Source organism: Populus alba, chromosome 11 (assembly GCF_005239225.2).
Source record: "Populus alba chromosome 11, ASM523922v2, whole genome shotgun sequence".
NCBI classification, from domain to species: Eukaryota; Viridiplantae; Streptophyta; class Magnoliopsida; order Malpighiales; family Salicaceae; genus Populus; species Populus alba.
Window position 1 is genome coordinate 19641789 of NC_133294.1, and position 17972 is coordinate 19659760.

At 30.8% G+C, this 17972-nt stretch overlaps 1 protein-coding gene and 1 long non-coding RNA gene across 4 annotated transcripts in view; one reads left to right on the top strand and one right to left on the bottom strand.

Moving 5' to 3' along the window:
• Nucleotides 1–8324, bottom strand: part of LOC118031293 (uncharacterized) — a 23874-nt gene extending 15550 nt beyond the window's left edge. Inside the window, exons 1-3 of one of the 3 annotated variants that reach the window (XR_012171278.1) lie at nucleotides 7953–8324; nucleotides 3645–7605; nucleotides 2453–2616 (exon numbers count right to left, since the gene is read on the bottom strand). This is a non-coding gene — a long non-coding RNA (uncharacterized lncRNA). The remainder of the gene's footprint in view (nucleotides 1–2452; nucleotides 2617–3644; nucleotides 7606–7952) is intronic. The other 2 variants (XR_012171277.1, XR_012171279.1) reach the window with 2 other exon arrangements.
• Nucleotides 8325–15599: 7275 nt separating this feature from the next.
• On the top strand, nucleotides 15600–17972 carry LOC118031294 (uncharacterized). Its single transcript, XM_073412725.1, has one exon. The coding sequence runs from the start codon at nucleotides 15872–15874 to the stop codon at nucleotides 17645–17647; it is 1776 nt and encodes a 591-aa protein (XP_073268826.1). The 5' UTR covers nucleotides 15600–15871; the 3' UTR covers nucleotides 17648–17972.

The following is a 17972-nucleotide window of genomic DNA, read 5'->3' on the forward strand; positions in this document are numbered from 1 at the left end:
CTTGGTATCAAAGCCTAAACATTCAAATTAAGGTTGTCTTATTCTATAGTTACTGTAAAGAGGATTGGAATTGTTGAGTTTTTGCTATGGGAGTGGTCTGGGATCATGCCATTACTCTATTTTGGCTTTCGGCAAATTTTGTAGCCTTTTTTAGTTGTCGATGCAATCTTAGAAGGTTTTGTTGTTGGTATCTAGTGTCAAAGTGGTTTTGGCTTTTTCAGGTTGTTATCTACTATGTTTGAACTTAATTTTATTTTGGTGATTTGTTGTTGTTTTGGTGATTTAGACTTGCTGTTTAATTACTAGACTTTGGACTTGTTATTTTTTGTATCACGACCACTAGTAATTAAGAGTCTTTTAGGGTGAAATTTACAAGCAAGAATTATTTTGCCTGTGAATTCCAATTTCATTTTTAATTTGTTATGGGAAAAGAGTTATGAGACCACATAGATGGAGGTGATATGACTCCTACTGAAGATTTAAAGTCGATTTAGTGAAAAATCAAAGATGCTTGAATCATGACTAGGATGTTAGCCTTTGTTGACCTATTGATTATTCTAAATTTGAGGTTGTATAAGACTACTAAAAGTATGTGAGAATATATGAAGAAAGTCTATAGTCAAAACAAATTTCATACCATTAAAATCTTGGCTTGTTGATTTTGATGCATCTAATCATATGACTAGTTTTGCTAGCTTTTCACAATATTCAACCATTTACAGGATCATTATAAATTATAATTTCTAATGATAATCGGCTATTAATTCATGATGTTGGAGATGTTAATTCCTCTGTTAGAGATGTATTTATATCTTGTGAACTTTCCACTAATCTTATATCAGTAGGCCAGTTGGTTGATGATGATTGATATTTTTTTTCTTGTTATGATTGTCATGTGCAGGATCAGGTGTCAGAGAAGATACTCGTGAAGGGGGCCTAAAGTTGGACGATTGTTTTTTCTACACTTTTCCATTCCTCCAATTATTTCTATTGCATGTATTATTATAAACTAAAAGTGAAATATAGACGTCTAGGTCATCCTAACTATGTTGCCTTATCTCAATTAATAAACTTTGGTTTTTTAGGCAATAAAGATCAATTTTAATCCCATATTTCTCTTGATTGTCGAAGTAGATAAACAACCAAAGAAAGTTGAAATTCAAGTTTGGATAGAAACCTTGATCAATAGATAACTTTGAATCTAAAAACTGAAGGTATTAAAAAATAAACTTGAATCCGTTGATTCTAAAGAATTAAAAACCCAAAGTATGCGAAAACACCACAAGGTTAGTTATACCTTAATAAGTAAAATTTGTTCTTTGTCACAATAAATAGAAGTGTTGCATTACGCAAAACACAAGTTTATTCAAAACATCATGGTTGTTGAATCTTTTACATAAAAAAATAATTTATCCTTCTAAATAACCATAATGGACTATAAATTCAAGGCTCAAACCAAAGCCCAACAAAAACTAAAGCTTATAACACTTATTAAATCCTAAACAATTACTAATGAGCTGTCTGAACCAAAATTATAGTAAAAGTTTAAACTAAAACAAAAATAAGACCAAAATAATGAAAATAACACAAAACTTAATAATAAATATAGTTCTTCATAAAACGAGCTTAAATAGCCCAAAGCAAACAAAGTAATCTGCTATTAAATGATAAAAAACAATGAGTTTTGTCTGAATGCTTCTTAATAGAACCAAATAGCATAATACATCCCTACTTATAAGGTTGATTTTCAGCTCAGACTTGGATAAATATGGAAACTAGATGTACAACTATATAATTAGTATACAATTAGAATTATATAATTAATGTGATCTTAAATAATGCTAACCCATATCCAACTGGATTTGCCTCTTAAATTGTTGTTGGTCAATCAAGAATATCATTTTGCCAACCAAAAATTGATGACATTGTCGGGTTATAATCTTGGTAAATATATCAGCAAGTTAAAGATCAGTGGAAACATGTGAAAGAGTGATGATTCAGGTATCTACGACTTCCTGAATAGAATGACAGTCCACTTCATTATGCTTCGTACGTTAATGAAAAACAGGATTGGCCACAATCTAAATGACACTCATTTTGTCTCCATGAATTGGAGGGGTTGAGCTAAGAGAAGCCAAACTTAGCTAGCAAACCTTTTAGAACAAGCAGCAAACATAACACGATATTCGAGTTATGTAAGGGATTTGGATATGTGTGCCTACTTCTTACTATTTCAAGAGATCAAGTAATCATCAAGAAACATACATCATCCAGTAACAGAGCGATAAGTATCAGGACATTCAACCTAATCAAGATCACCGAACGATGCAAGGCGTGGAGAAGTACCGATAAGAAAGAACAACCCACGACTAGATGAGCCTTTAAGATATCAAATGATATGACAAACAACAATTAGATGTAGATGACATGAAGATTGCATAAACTGACTAACCTGTTAAATCGTAAAAGAGATATCAGGTTATGTTATTGTCAAATAATTCATGCTCCCAACGAGTTGTCGAAACATGGTAGGATCAGAAAAGAGGTTACATTCCTCACGATGATATTTCATGTTAACCTCCAAAGAAGTATCCACGGAGGAAGTTTCCTGAAGACCTGCCAAAGTAATCAAATACCGCGTATATTTATGTTGATTTAGGAATATACTGGAGGGATCGGTGTGAACCTTTAACCTCAAGAAGTATATAAGCGGACAAAGATCCTTCATATGAAACGAGGCCTAAAGATGCCGCTATAGTCGGGTTTTCAAAGACAAAATTTGTTCCAATAATAACAATATCATCAACATAGACAGAGAAAAACAATACTCGTAGATGTCTTGCAAATAAATAAGGACGAGTCATACTTGCTTTGCTGAAAAGAAAACTAAAGCAAGGTGGCTTGAAATTTGTCAAACCATGCTCGAGAAACCTGTTTCAGTTCATATAAAGAGTGGTTCAACTTACAGATATCCGAGGAAGTGTTGGAGAGCAAACCAAAAGGTAGTGTCATATAAACTTTCTTTTTTAGATCACCATGAGAAAGGTGTTTTTGACATTCATTTGATGAAGCGACTAACATTCAGAAGTAGCATTTGAAATAACATTTCGTACGATAACTGTCTTAACAACTTAAGAAAAAAATCTCCTTATAGTTCACCCAATACTCATTTTTGTAAACAAGAACTAGTCGTGCTTTATATCAATCCAAAGTCCCATCCAATCGAAGTTTGATAGAGTAAACCCACTTAGAACTGTAGGGTGTTTGAGAGTGTGGTTGTTGTTGCTTTTCAAAGTGCTTTTCACTTAGAAAAGCATGCCAATAATATTTTTTTTATTTTTTTAAAATTATTTTTGAGATCAGCATATCAAAATGATTTGAAAACATCAAAAACATATTAATTTAAAGTAAAATAAAAAATAAAAAATTTTTAAATTTTTTCAGAAGTACTTTTGAAAAGCACTCCCAAACAGGCTAGCTTCAATGAACAACATCCTAGGTATGATTGTCCTTAAAAGCGTGAAGCTCATCTACCATGGTCTCTTGCCAACATTATGCTTAATTGCCTCGGAATAACATGTAGGAATTGGAATAGATGAAAAAGTAGCATAAAAGGATATAATGATATAGGAGAAAATCAATACCGATTAGAAGGATGAGAGAATGACAAGGAATAAGGATAGAATCCAGCTCAATCACGAAAAGCATTGTCTGAACAAGATTAAATGTTGAGTCGAGATCATGAAGAGACAAAATTAGGCATCGTTGTTCATGCACAAATCTAGGCATGAATTGTTTAGGAGTAGAAAAAAAGTCATCAAAGCATGGAAAAACAAGCATCCCAAGCACAAATGCAACATGAGTGGAAAATAAATATTGATTTTCAAAGAAAACCATATGACGAGATATAGAAAATCTATTAAAGCATGAATCATAGCAAACATAACCTTTGTGGAAAATACTGTAACCTATAAAAGCACATCTAATAGATTGGGCATACAGTTTATTGCGTTTATGAGAAGACAAATGAACAAACCAAACACAATCAAAGGTATCCATGTCAAGATAACGAGGATGTTGCTAATTAAAAATGATAATAAGGAGTCTAATTTAAAAATAATAGAGGGTATTTTATTAATTAGATGGATTGTCGTGGATAAAGCTTCAACCTAAAATTTAGGAAGAATAAAAGATTCAAGAATTAAATGTACAGGTAACATTTAGCATATGATGAATTTTATGTTTAACAACACCATTTTATTAAGGTGTAGAAGGACATGAATGTTCGAAGACATTGTTTTTTGGTTAAGAAACTCATGAAATTCATAAGACATATTCCCCACTAAATTAGACCTTAATCAACAAGAATTGAAGTGTTATATCACTTCTAAATCTTCAAGAAGTCACTGAAGAGAAGAGATTTAATTGGTTGACTCTTATCCTAGTTCATCACAAAAGCCTATAACTATGACCCAAACTATTAAAATATAGTTTGATTATTAACAATATACTAAAAGGCGTGGGCAAAGCACTGTAGCTTCCCCACGCCTTTCACTTATTAATATATTATTATATTATAATTATATATTATAATTATAATTATATTATATAACTTTTTTTATTTTTTTTTAATGAATTTTTTTTGTTTGATTTAGTTTAATAATGTTAAATTTTTTTTATTTAGTTATCAGATTTTCATAATACGAATCCCGGGTTTAATGAGTTAACCTGGTTTGACGAGTTAACCCATATTTTTTTTAATTAATTTTTTTCATTTAGTTTAGTTTGTTAATGTTAAATTTCTATTTATTTAATTATTAGACTTTCATGACACGTATCCTAGGCTTGATGGGTTAACTTTGTTTGATGGTTTAATCCAGTTAATTATGGGTAAACCCGTTAATTTTTTTTTTTTATTTAGTTATCAAACTTTCATGGCACAAATTCCAGGTTTTACGGATAACCTGATTTAAAGAATTAACCTAATTAATTCATTTTTTTTTCTTTTTCTTCATTAGTTTTTTTCTTTTTTTTTTTTCTTTTTAATTATCATATTTTTATGACACGACCTTATAGCCAAATCCACATCCAATATTCTTGGGTCCGGTGTTGCAGCTAGGCTCACTTAAATTTGGGTCATGCAAGTTTAATGTTATTATTAATATTACTCTTAGGTCAGATATTGTAACCAAACCCAAGACTCTTGGGTATAGCTTTGTAGAAAAACCCAAGACTTTTAAATCTTAATTTTTTTTTTATATTTTTTATGCAAAAAAAAATGACCCGCGGCATCGCGCGAGTCATGTAACTAGTATATATATATATATATATATATATATATATATATAGAGAGAGAGAGAGAGAGAGAAGAAGATGACATTAAAAAATAGTAATCGTGGTGGTATAATAACTAAAATATTAACAAAATTGAAGTTGAAACAAAAGAAAATTAAGCTTCAGAAAATTTGATAGGTTGATAAAAAATAAAAAAAAAATTTTAAAAAATAACTATAACATCTTGTTATATTATTTAAAACCTTAAATCCTTGTAAAAAACAGGATGGGTATTGGCTTGAAAAGCCCAAACCCAAAAACTAGTTTTATTCGAACTCAGCTTATTCAAGCCCACCTCTCAAGGGGTTTAGGCTCAGGTCAACCCCTTGGAAACCCACCAACTCGAGTCCATAATAACTCAAGGCTAAGCTTAGTCCTTAAACACACTTTATCTTTGTGTATTCGATTTAGCTTGCCCATGCTTACTTTATCTAAAAACGCATTTAAAACATTTATCCTGCATTTCATCTTCTACATTTAATACATACCACACATAGTTTTAAAGTTACATCCCTCTTATATTTGTTCTAATTTAAATATTAAAGATCCTCTAGAATACATAAAAGACTTGTTTTACAAGATTTCATGAATGATTGGTCCAATTTTTCAACTCCAGCCTATAAAGCCCATCAACTAGCTCTTAATCCTTTGAAGTTTGCTTCAAACTTCATAAAAAAAGATTCACTTCACATTACTTTTAATAAATTAAATACTCAACATTAATGTAAATAGATGAAAATAAACTACTTTTAAAGGTGAATTGTGCATCAATTATACTATATTTTATACTCTTGCACGCATCGGAACTCCTCGTTTTGAGCATCCTAGGTACGCTTTACATGTTTTTGGTCTTCACGTTTGGTCTCGTACCATACATAATGAAAGATCAAAAAATTTATACACCTTGTAATCTTGAACACAATTAGTACGTCATAAAAAACAAGATTGGTTTGCACTTTCATATTATTATTATATTCTGGTTTAAGGTTCGTTATTAGGGTGTGATAGTCATAGTTATTTTTATTTTGAGAAAGATGGGACGTTTAAAATAGTAAAATAGTTATACAGTTAAAGGAAATAAAAAACATATGTTATGGCAAGGGAAGCATAAAAAAAGCAATACAAATTCATAATAAAAAGATTGGCTAGTTATCCAAAATACTAATAAATTTATACTATTTACCACACTTATAAAATTAATTGCTTAATGTCAAAGAACCATCTCAACTCAATAGTTTAAGCTGTTAGGTGAGGCTCAATATATGATTTATATTATTCTCTAACACACACCCTCAAGTAAAAGCCCTTTGGGCTTGAAACTTGCACAGGCCCACATTACCTTGTGCTTAATTTTATCAAATAAATGGGAATGGTGAGATTCGAACTCCTAACCGCTTGGTCATTAAAGCTCTGATACCATGTCAAAGAACCATAAACTATTAGGTTGAGATAGTTCTTTGACATGGTATCAGAGCTTTAATGACCAAGCGGTCATGAGTTTGAATCTCACCATCACCATTTATTTGATAAAATTAAGCACAAGGTAATGTGGGTCTGTGCAAGTTTCAAGCCCAAAAGGCTTTCACTTGAGGGGTGTGTTAGAGAATAATATAAATAATATCTTGAGCCTCACCTAACACTTAAGAGACTGTTTTATAGTTTCAAAAATTAATTGGTTTGATATGCTAATATTAAAAATAAATTTTAAAAAATAAAATAATATTATTTCAATTAATTTTCAAACAAAAAAGAATTAAAAAAATAACTATTATTACAATAACAAACAAACAAACAGAATCTAAAAATAATAATGTAGACCTATTAACTTTACACCTCAAACATTTTAGTAGAACGCAAAAACAGAAGGGAACAACTGTCTAAGACTGTATTTTATGTGATTTCCATTACAAACTTGATAGTAAGGAATCAAATATTACCTTACGGAATTGACCATTCATAAACACACCGATTATCCAGCAAATTAGAAGTCATAAAATAAAGTAAAACGATAAGACATCCGATGAAGCTAACAACCATGTCCAAATTAACTTTTTACACTATGAAATGGATACATCTCAATGGTACAGAATCAATCATTTATAAAAACTATAATCAAATTAAAGCAGCAACACAACAGTTCAAACTTCAAAAGTGAACTTTGCTAAACACTGTACGAACACCGGCAAAAAGAACATAATTCTTGAGTACTTACCTCAAAGCGAAAAGCATCAGGCGCTTCCATCCAGCTCCGTTGCTACTCTAAAATATCTTCTGCAAATGTTCCAAAATATCAAAAAATAAAATAAAAATAAAGGGTATGCACCAGTCAAAACGCAAAATGCTACTCGATTATGGTGAAAAAAAGATGAAACAAAATCATAATTTTTCGTTTAACTGCCGATATAATATCATCAGAAACGAAAACACAAACTTAGGGTTTGCAATGCGTATGTAATTAATGGTGTCAATAGTTTAGGTCTTTTGCTTATATTGCTTGGAGTTTCTCATCAACCAAACGGATCGACACATTCTGTTGATCCGATACAACATATACCGAAGGCAACATTGAAAAATCACAGATAAGAACAAAATTAATAATAATTTAAACGGCAACTTACTTTGAAGAAAGCAGCATTTAATCGTAAATGTAAAGCTTACAAAGGCTACAGATAGTTTAGAAAAGCCAACTGAACAGTCTAGATTGGAAGAGGAAAGATATTAAAATCAGAAGAAAAAAAAAAAGATTAAAGGCAAATCTGTGGGAGAATCGGAGGGAAACAATTAAGAGAAACATGAAGGAGATTCTAAGAAATCTGCTTCGTTTAAGGAGACATGAGAATTTGTGTGGAAGAAGAGTGAGGACCCTAGAGAGAAACGTTAGTAGCGAGAGAGAGAGAGAGAGAGAGAGAGATGGGAGGAGCAGGGGGGAGCACGAAAATATCTGTGGAATAAGAAAACATTTTATAGTGTGAGGTAATAGTAGAGTAGATTAGGGATGCCCCCACCCGATCTGTCATGTAATCAAATAATCCGGTACTATTTACATTCTTTTTTTTTCTTCTAAAAATAAAAATAAAATAAAAACAAATTCAAATATATTAAGGTTCGGATGCTCCTAGGCTTTTTTTTTTTTTTTTTTTAACTGTGACCAGCGCATTGGTTTGCTATTCAGTCCGCTTCTCTTCTCGGCGCCTTATATGATGTGCACGAGGCGAGGTATAATCCAATGTAATCAAATATTATTTTATTTTTTGTGATGATTTGAAAACTTGCGTTATTAAACTGAGATTATAAGAAATTTAAGTGATAAATTAATTTTTAACGAGAATATTTATATTTTAATAGAAACTTGAATACAAAATTACATAAAATAAAGGTGTTTAAATCAATAGTTTGAGATAAATTTAAAATATATGATGATTCAATAAAAGATTAACAAATGATATAAATAACTAAATAAGTATATGCTGTTTTTATTAAGTACTTTTACAGGACATTACAATTAGTTTTGATTCAAAACTATTAATAAATTAAATATTTGTTTATCGATTACACAAAAGAAACTCAAGGCATATGAAAATCTTATTTATATTAAATTTCAACATTATTGTATATATTTGATATACTAAATTTTCAATTTTTTATATGAAAAAATTGATTTTATTTTTATTATTTGAGTGTGGGAAATTTTAAATCTTTTTATTTAATTTTTTTAGATTTAAATATTTTTTAAAAAAAATCACACAATCAAACATATAATAATTAAATACACGTGGAAGTGAGATTGAAAGATGATGAATACACATAATATTTTGAATAGTTAAAGAATGGATTAAAAATTATATTTTTTCATTAATTTCTTTTCTAATTTTGAATTATAAGATAATTTTGAGTATTTTTTTTTAGAGTTAAAAAATCATTATAGACTTGGAATTTATATTTTTAAATAGAAAATTAAAAAAATACTTTATTTCTAGATTCTATGAAAATTTTCTAATCGTGCTTCCCTTTCTGAATATAGGATTAAAAAAATGAATTTTTTATTTGTAGGATCAAAAACATTAAAAGAAAAGAAAGATAAAAAATGCAAGCCAACGCCAACAGTCAAGAGCCTTAACTATGAAGCCGCTGTTTTCAAGCCGTTTAGAGAAGCGTGTAGCTGACGCAGGTAGGCAATTCAAGTGCCAAAGCGAAAGATAAATGGGCAAACAACCGAAATTACGTGTCACGCTTGTAATCAGCCACGATGATCAAGTACATCTCATGAAGGATTAGGTCGTACAGTGTCTCTCTGAACTAATAAAAAAAGAACACGTTGCTGTCCTAACCTCTAATTTAGTTTTTTAAAAAATTCGAATCTTATAGGCTCATGTTTCCATTCTTTCTTTTGTAGGTATCGGGCACTCTACCGCCTGTCACAGACACGTGTCCACCAGTATACTTTTGTTCTATTATTCGACCTTATTTTTTGCATTAAAATATCCTAAAGGGCATGAGATATTTTGTGATTCGAGCAAAGTGAGGTTACTCCCTGTACCCCGTAGTCCAGATGTTTTGCAAGGATGAAGTGAAAAGAAGGGTGCTTTTTTTCTTTCTTCTAGAGAAACCTGTCATCCATTAAAAAAGATAAGGACAGGTACGTGTATATCATATTTATTTTTGTCACGTGAATATCAAAATATACTGCAACTACCTATTTCATCTTATCTCCGTTTGAATATTTTGTTTTTTTAAAAAAAAATACAGGTTTTTTCAATATTTTTTTAAATCCTAATTATATATATATATATATATATAATTAAATAAATAAATTGAGAGTTATTTGTGCTTATAAATAATAATAATAATAATAATAATAATAATAATAATAATAATCATTAATGATAACTAAAAAAAATCAAAAAAAAATCAAGAAATAGATGTAAATTAAGATGTATGAACTAAAAACACATGTTATTTGTTATTTTGTGTTTAATAATTTTGTTTTTATAATTAATTTTTATTTAATCAAATGATAATAAAAATAGATACACGTATAAAATTGATTAAATAAAATAAAAATATATATATATTATATAAGATTGCGCATATTAGAAAAACAATATTATTTTATAGAAAAACTAAATGATATTTAACCAAATAATAAAATAAAAAATTAAGAGATAAATATAAATGCGAATATTTGATCTTAAATTCAATTATATTTAATAACATTGTTTATTAGAACAAATATTTTATTTAACAAAGCAACAATAAAAAAAAAATCCATAAAAAGAGTGAGTTAATAAAATTAAAGAGAGAACAAAATTTAGGTTTCACATAAAAAATGCCTTCTGAATCATGGAAAAAAAAATGTATTGGTAAACTAAATAAAAATTAAAATATATTTTATTTTATTAAAAAAATCTCAAAAAAAAAAATCAATGAGAATCCAACACTTAAAGATGAAGTTAGAAAGGAAAAAAAAACCAAAGAAACAAAAAAAAAACTAGAAAAAGTTTTCTAGGGGGCTAAAATTTTGAGTTTGACTAAATTTGCCCATAAAATTTAAATTTTACTAGTTTTATAGGGGTGTATTGTAACATATATATATATATATATATATATATATATATATATATATATATATTAAAGGCATGAGTGGTTCATGTACAAGAACTTAAAAAATGTTAAATAAATAGTTAAAAAATCAAGAAAATAGGTATTACTTTAAATAAATATTAAAAAAGATATTAATAAAAAAAAAAAGGGTTAGACATTGTTAAGCCTGACTCATTTTGTAGGGACAGGTCCGCACACGTGTGCCCTTATATTTTTATTTGGTAATGGGACAAACAACATTTCATTCACCTTTAAATTTTTTGAATAAAAAAAAACACACATAGAAGGTGTGTCACTTGTTTTTTCCCCAAATTTCAAACAAAAAGTTTATATATGGCTCCAAGCTCGTATATGGCCTAAAAAATAAAAAATAAAAACTAAAATCAACCCAAAATTATAAAAATATCTTGAGATCAAATCTACCATATAAGGTAAATTGAATGGCTAAGAAAAACTCCCCTCTTTAAATGGAACTTGTTGACACCAAAATTAATTTTTTTATGGTAAAAAACTTTATCTCTATCATCAAAATCTATCCACTTTATCTCTCCTCACTCAAATTATAGACTAAAAAATAAGAAAAATAAAATTTTGAACTAAAAGTATGTTTTTAAAAAATCAAAGGACCGAAACTTTATAATATGAAAAATATGAGGACTAGAGTGAACTGTTTATGCCACCTTTTAATTGCCCTCCATCTCCTTCATGTTTTTTCACTTTAACCTTGTTTCTTTCAATATTTTCCTTGTTCAACAAATTTGAAGTAATTAGGCTTCAATTTAGCCCCCAACAATTGCAATTAGTTAAAAATAAATTTTAAGGACTAAAATGAAAAGAAAAAAAATGATCAAGTGGGTCCAAAGTGAAATGCAATAGTGTGAATAATGTTTTTTTTATTTTTTACAGTAAAAAAATTAGTAAACCACTACAACCCAAAAAAAAATACTTCAAACAATTTTAAACCCCTAACCTCAATTCCCTCTCTCTCCTTGTAGCTATCATTCACACCCACCATTTTCAATAGCCATTCCCCTACCCCTCAATCTTAAAACACCTACACATCAACCAGGAGACCACTCACCTTATTTTCCATTGTTAGTTAGGTGTTTTTTCCTCTACCCGTAGGTCTTTCACCAAGATTTGATCATTATCGCCACAACCAATCACCATCGTTACCCATATTCAACACTTAGATGTGTATTACACATTTACTTTCTGTCAATTTAATATAATTTGTGTTAGTTATTGATTTAAAAAATATTAGAGTTTGGAATTAGGGATTTTTAATTAACTATCAAATATATTGATTTGAGTTTTAATTATGTTGTTTTTAAAGAAAATCAATTATTTTATGTTGTTTTCAAATGTCAATTAAGGTTATAGTTAGGGTTTTTAAATTAGGAGTTTGGTTGAGTTAAATATAAAATATGTTATTTAGCTATGAAATACATCAAGTGGGTTGATAAATTTGTTATTATATTTTTATTTATAGGTTTTCAATGATTATGTTATCACTAAGGTTTTGTTGATAAATTATATGTCTTGATTAACCATATACTATTTTGATAATTTAGGATTGAGTTTTGTTGTGGTGTTTGACAAAATGTTTAACAATATTTAAATGCTATGCTTCTATGGTGGTACCATTATCAATATCAATAATGGTAGCACTTATAATGAAGAAAGTATTGAGTTCTTAATTGTTATATTAGATATGTCTCTTAACAAGCTATATAGAATATTATGTGATTGATTCAGTTGGAATATGTTGGGAATTGAAGTTGAGATTACTTAGAGGATAAGGCAAATCAGGTTTAGTTTATCTTGTTATGTCGGTGTACCCATTAATAATGGTTAAAGTGTGAATTGAATGTTTGGGTTTTCAAGTATTAATGAAGAATATGCAAGAGCTCTACTTTAATAATATACATATATGAGGAATGTTATCTAGTATGGAGTTGACTTAGGTTCCAAATAACATTCAAGGAACCACAAAAATATCACGGGCAATTGATCTATCTATATTAGGTGGTAATGAAAAGAACCAAACGTCGACATAATAAATTGTTAATATAGAACCCTAGTTGAATATAAAATCTGCTTCATGTTATTATGAAGATTTTGAATAAAGTATGAATGAAGATGACCATCACATTAATATAGATGGGGAAGAGGGTAAAATGAGAATGTTGTGGTAGTTGAGCCACTAAATTAATTTGTGACCCCTAATACTCTTGAATTCAAGGTTGTGAGTGGACATATCCAATATGGATATAATAACTAGGTTATAAGTCATATGCATTCATGCTTATCGGGTGATGAATTAAAGATTGGACAAACATTCATAGACAAATATGAATGTATTGTTAAGATGATATTTTAAGAATTTATTGTAGTACAAGGCTCACCATTCAATTAAAACTTATATGCAGTTGCAATGCATTTAAGAACCAACATGTAGATAATATTTACATAGAAAATATCATCAAATGTCTAATTAATAAGGGATATCAAAGTTGAAAAAACTATAAACATATAGAAACCTACTTGTTTTACAATGTTATCGTCAGTTTGACTCGTATCTTAAAACTAAGATGATGTTAATAATTGTAAAAGCTAATATAAGCATAAGGGTTACACATATTGAAGTTATTATAGAGATATTGTAAACTCCGTATAAAAGTACTAAAATAAATAATAATAGAGGAGTGAAAATTAATTTGATTGGCTAAGTTAACTTTGAATTAAATGAAAGGAAACTTGTGACTGTCAATGTTCAAATAATGAGGACTTGGGCTAATAATGTAATAAGTGAAAAATTGATAAAATAAATAGAATAATTAACATTTCTAAGGCCACGGTGGCCGGCCAAACGAGGGAAGAGGAAAAAAGGAAAAATTATGAGAAAAACCGTGAAAAAATCTTCCCACGAACATAAAACATAAAAGAGAGCTAAATTAATTGATCAATGCGTGTTAGAAGGAGACTGGGCAAGTAAAATTGAATAACAAGAAGGAATTCTTCCTAGGAGGTCACGACATTGAGGAGAAAAATAAGGAAGAAATAGGAGGGTTTTCTAAGCTTTTAATCCTTCATTTTCTTTATATAGGAAGGTAATAAACTCGCCTAAATTGCTTACTTTGTGAGGTTTTGTGTGGGGTGAAATATTGATAATGATTTTTATATTAGGGTGTTTGAATTGTGGATGATTAATGATGATAAACATGAATAATTAAGGGGTAAGAGTTTAATTTTATAAATTAATAGAAGATGTTAATCATACCATGGTTAGTACTATAAACCAATGCATATAAAAATAGTGTTATGGATAATTGAGATGTATCAAGTGTATTTTGTGGAATTGTGTTGATTGGATTGAATGATAAAAGAAATATGATTAATTTGAGTTATTATAAAAGAAAAGAAAAAATCCATCCATTTATGTATAATCACGTGCTTATTCTCTTTATCTCCCATCCATCTCTCTTTTTTTTATTATTTCATATAGGGGTTATTATTTTCAATTCGATTTAATTTTTATTAAAAATAAGAAATCAAATCGATTTTTTTTTAAAAAAAACCGAAACGGGTTTAAACCAACCGGTTTCAGTTTAATTTTTTAGGACAAAAACCGGTTCAAACCGGTTTGGTTTGGCTTTTTCGATTTGGCTTGGTTTTTTCCAGCTTGGCTCGAGTTTTTTCAGTTTGGATTCAGTTCGGTTTTTTCGATTTCAATCTTATAAAACCCAAACCGAACTGAATCGGTCGATTCTTCAAAATATTAATTAGTTTAATCAGTTTTTTTTTCATGATTTAGTTTTTGCGATTTTTTTTTTTATTTTCTCAGTTTAATCGATTTTTTAGTTTTTTGGCCCAACCCTAACTTCATGCTAGGATTACATTGTACTCTTTATAACTATAACTTTAAACATTAATTTTCTTCTTCCTTTTCTATCAATTTTTTTTTCTAGTGTTGATTTTCTTTGAATATATAACGTGTCTTTCAAAAATAGTAATTCAAGTGCTTGTTCTCTCTACCCTCGCCATCTTTCACTCATTTCTTGCTTTATGTGATAAATTACATCATACTCGTTATAACTATAACTGTAAACATTATTTTTCCCTTTTCTAGCATTGTTTTTTTCCTTTTTCTAGTGTTAATTTTATTTGTATATATTGCTGTTGCTGCCGTCTTTTCATATTCTTTTTTTTAATGAAATTATGTTATTTTTTATTACTTTGTAATGTAATTTATTAACGTGGACCGATATTTATTTGTCATGTGCTCGCTTTGAATTTATTGTACGCAAGCACTCTTCGCTCAATTATCATCTGTCACCTCATTAACCAATAAAATATTGACAAACTACTTTAATTCAAATTTGATGTTTCAAGTTAACGGATTTGGATGGAAAGGCCGATTCTCCGAGCCCAAACCTTGAGGACCCGATTGCCTTAATCAGAATCATTGGGTTACACGTGCCAAAGATGCAATTCCTCATGGACTAGGAGAAATGCCGTTAAACCGAAGAAGATAAACACGTTAAAATGACGGGCTGTAACCCGCAGGCCTGCCATCCTTTTTCATTGGACCCTTGAAAATCCGGAACCCTTTTTCTCTTATCCCAATCCACCTAAATAAATTCCAGGCCTAATAAGACGACGAAAAACATTTTCCATCTTTCACACGCATATTCGCATGCGGAACCCAGAAGAAGACACAAACTGGATAAGCAGCAACAAGCGGCGGACACAAAACCTTCTTACCAAAAACATTGTAACTCTCGCGGTAAGCTCCTTATCGTCTCATTCCAAATTCGCCTCAACCTTTGAAAGCACTGTATAAAGTTCATTTTTATCTGGGTTCTCGAACTTGTTTTGTTCGTAGCATGAGTTTTTGAGTTTTATTGGTTGTTCTATACTAGTAGTTCAGGTTATGGATTTGATAGTACCTACAAGTCATACCCATGAAGGGCTTCGCTCATTTCAGTACTTCAATAGATACACCACTAGAAGAAGTAGCTTCGCTGGAGCTAGAATTAGGGGTAATGATGGTTCAAGCAGGAAAGTCCATGTGGGGTTTAGAAAGTTAAGGAAGAGTAGGGTTTTTGCCGTTTCGGGAGTCGAAACTTTTCGTTGCAATGGTAAATTGCAAAATCTCGACAAGCCTTTAAACGGGCATATGGGAAATGGACACGTTTCTTCGAGTTCTATTGAGGAATTTGAGAGCAATAATCATCTTCGTAAATTGGTCAGAAATGGGGAATTAGAAGAGGGTTTTAGGTTTCTTGAAAACATGGTCTATCGTGGGGAGATTCCGGATATAATTGCTTCCACGAGCCTAATTCGAGGATTTTGTAAGATTGGAAAGACTAGGAAGGCGACTCGGATCATGGAGATAATAGAGGATTCTGGAGCGGTTCCAGATGTTATAACTTATAATGTATTGATTAGTGGGTATTGCAAGGCGGGGGAGATTGATAATGCTTTAAGGGTTTTGGACCGGATGAGTGTTGCCCCAGATGTTGTTACATATAATACGATCTTGCGTACCTTGTGTGATAGTGGGAAGTTGAAGCAAGCAATGGAAGTTCTTGATCGACAGCTGGAAAAGGAGTGTTATCCAGATGTGATTACATACACTATACTGATTGAGGCGACTTGTGCAGAAAGTGGGGTTGGACAGGCCATGAAGCTCTTAGATGAGATGCGAAGCAGAGGATGCAAACCGGATGTGGTTACATATAATGTTCTTGTCAATGGGATGTGCAAGGAAGGGAGATTGGACGAAGCTATCAAGTTCTTAAACAGCATGCCATCATATGGATCCCAGCCTAATGTCATTACTCATAATATTATTTTGCGTAGCATGTGTAGCACAGGCAGGTGGATGGATGCAGAGAAACTACTGACTGAAATGGTTCGTAAAGGTTGTTCTCCCAGTGTTGTTACTTTCAATATCTTAATTAATTTCTTGTGCCGTAAGGGTTTACTAGGTCGAGCAATTGACATATTGGAGAAGATGCCAACGCATGGATGCACTCCAAATTCCTTAAGCTACAATCCGTTGCTCCATGGCTTTTGCAAAGAAAAGAAGATGGACAGGGCAATTCAGTATTTGGAGATAATGGTGTCTAGAGGCTGCTATCCTGATATTGTGACCTATAATACTATGCTCACAGCTTTATGTAAAGATGGGAAGGTTGATGCTGCAGTTGAGCTACTTAATCAGCTAAGTAGTAAAGGGTGCTCACCTGTTTTAATCACCTACAATACTGTGATTGATGGGCTCTCAAAGGTGGGGAAAACAGATCAAGCTGTAGAACTACTGCATGAGATGCGTGGAAAGGGTTTGAAGCCTGATGTCATCACTTATTCCTCACTTATTGCTGGGCTTAGTAGAGAAGGAAAGGTTGAAGAAGCAATCAAGTTTTTTCATGATGTGGAAGGATTTGGGGTCAAACCCAATGCTTTCACCTACAACTCTATCATGTTTGGACTTTGCAAGGCTCAACAGACTGATCGTGCAATTGACTTCCTGGCTTATATGATATCTAAGGGATGTAAACCCACTGAAGTTTCATACACCATTCTCATTGAAGGCATAGCTAATGAAGGTTTAGCTAAGGAGGCTTTGGAGTTGTTAAACGAGCTGTGCTCAAGAGGAGTTGTCAAGAAAAGCTCAGCAGAACAGGTGGTAGTCAGGCTGTAGCTTGCAATTTGTGTCATCTGTTGCACTGGATGACTGGTCTCTAATGTTACCTTGATTTCATGAGCCTCACTCTTTCTCAATTAATTATTTTCAGGAGCTCATCTCTTGCTTGAATTTGCAATTCACAATAAGCAAATCCAAGTTCAGTTTTGTTAGTCTCTGTAGCCCTTGTCCCCCAGTTCATTTGGTCTTGGGTGTGCTCCATGATTCTGATGAATGTTCAGTCTATCCTTGTTTGAGCTGCAAGTAATACTTATTCGAGCTTGCTCTCTTCTTCAGCTTGCACTTGAAATCTTTTATTAATATGATGGTGTTTTTCATAGTA

Coding starts and splice junctions, on each gene's coding strand:
- LOC118031294 (XM_073412725.1), top strand. CDS start 15,872: ATGGATTTGATAGTACCTACAAGTCATACCCATGAAGGGCTTCGCTCA.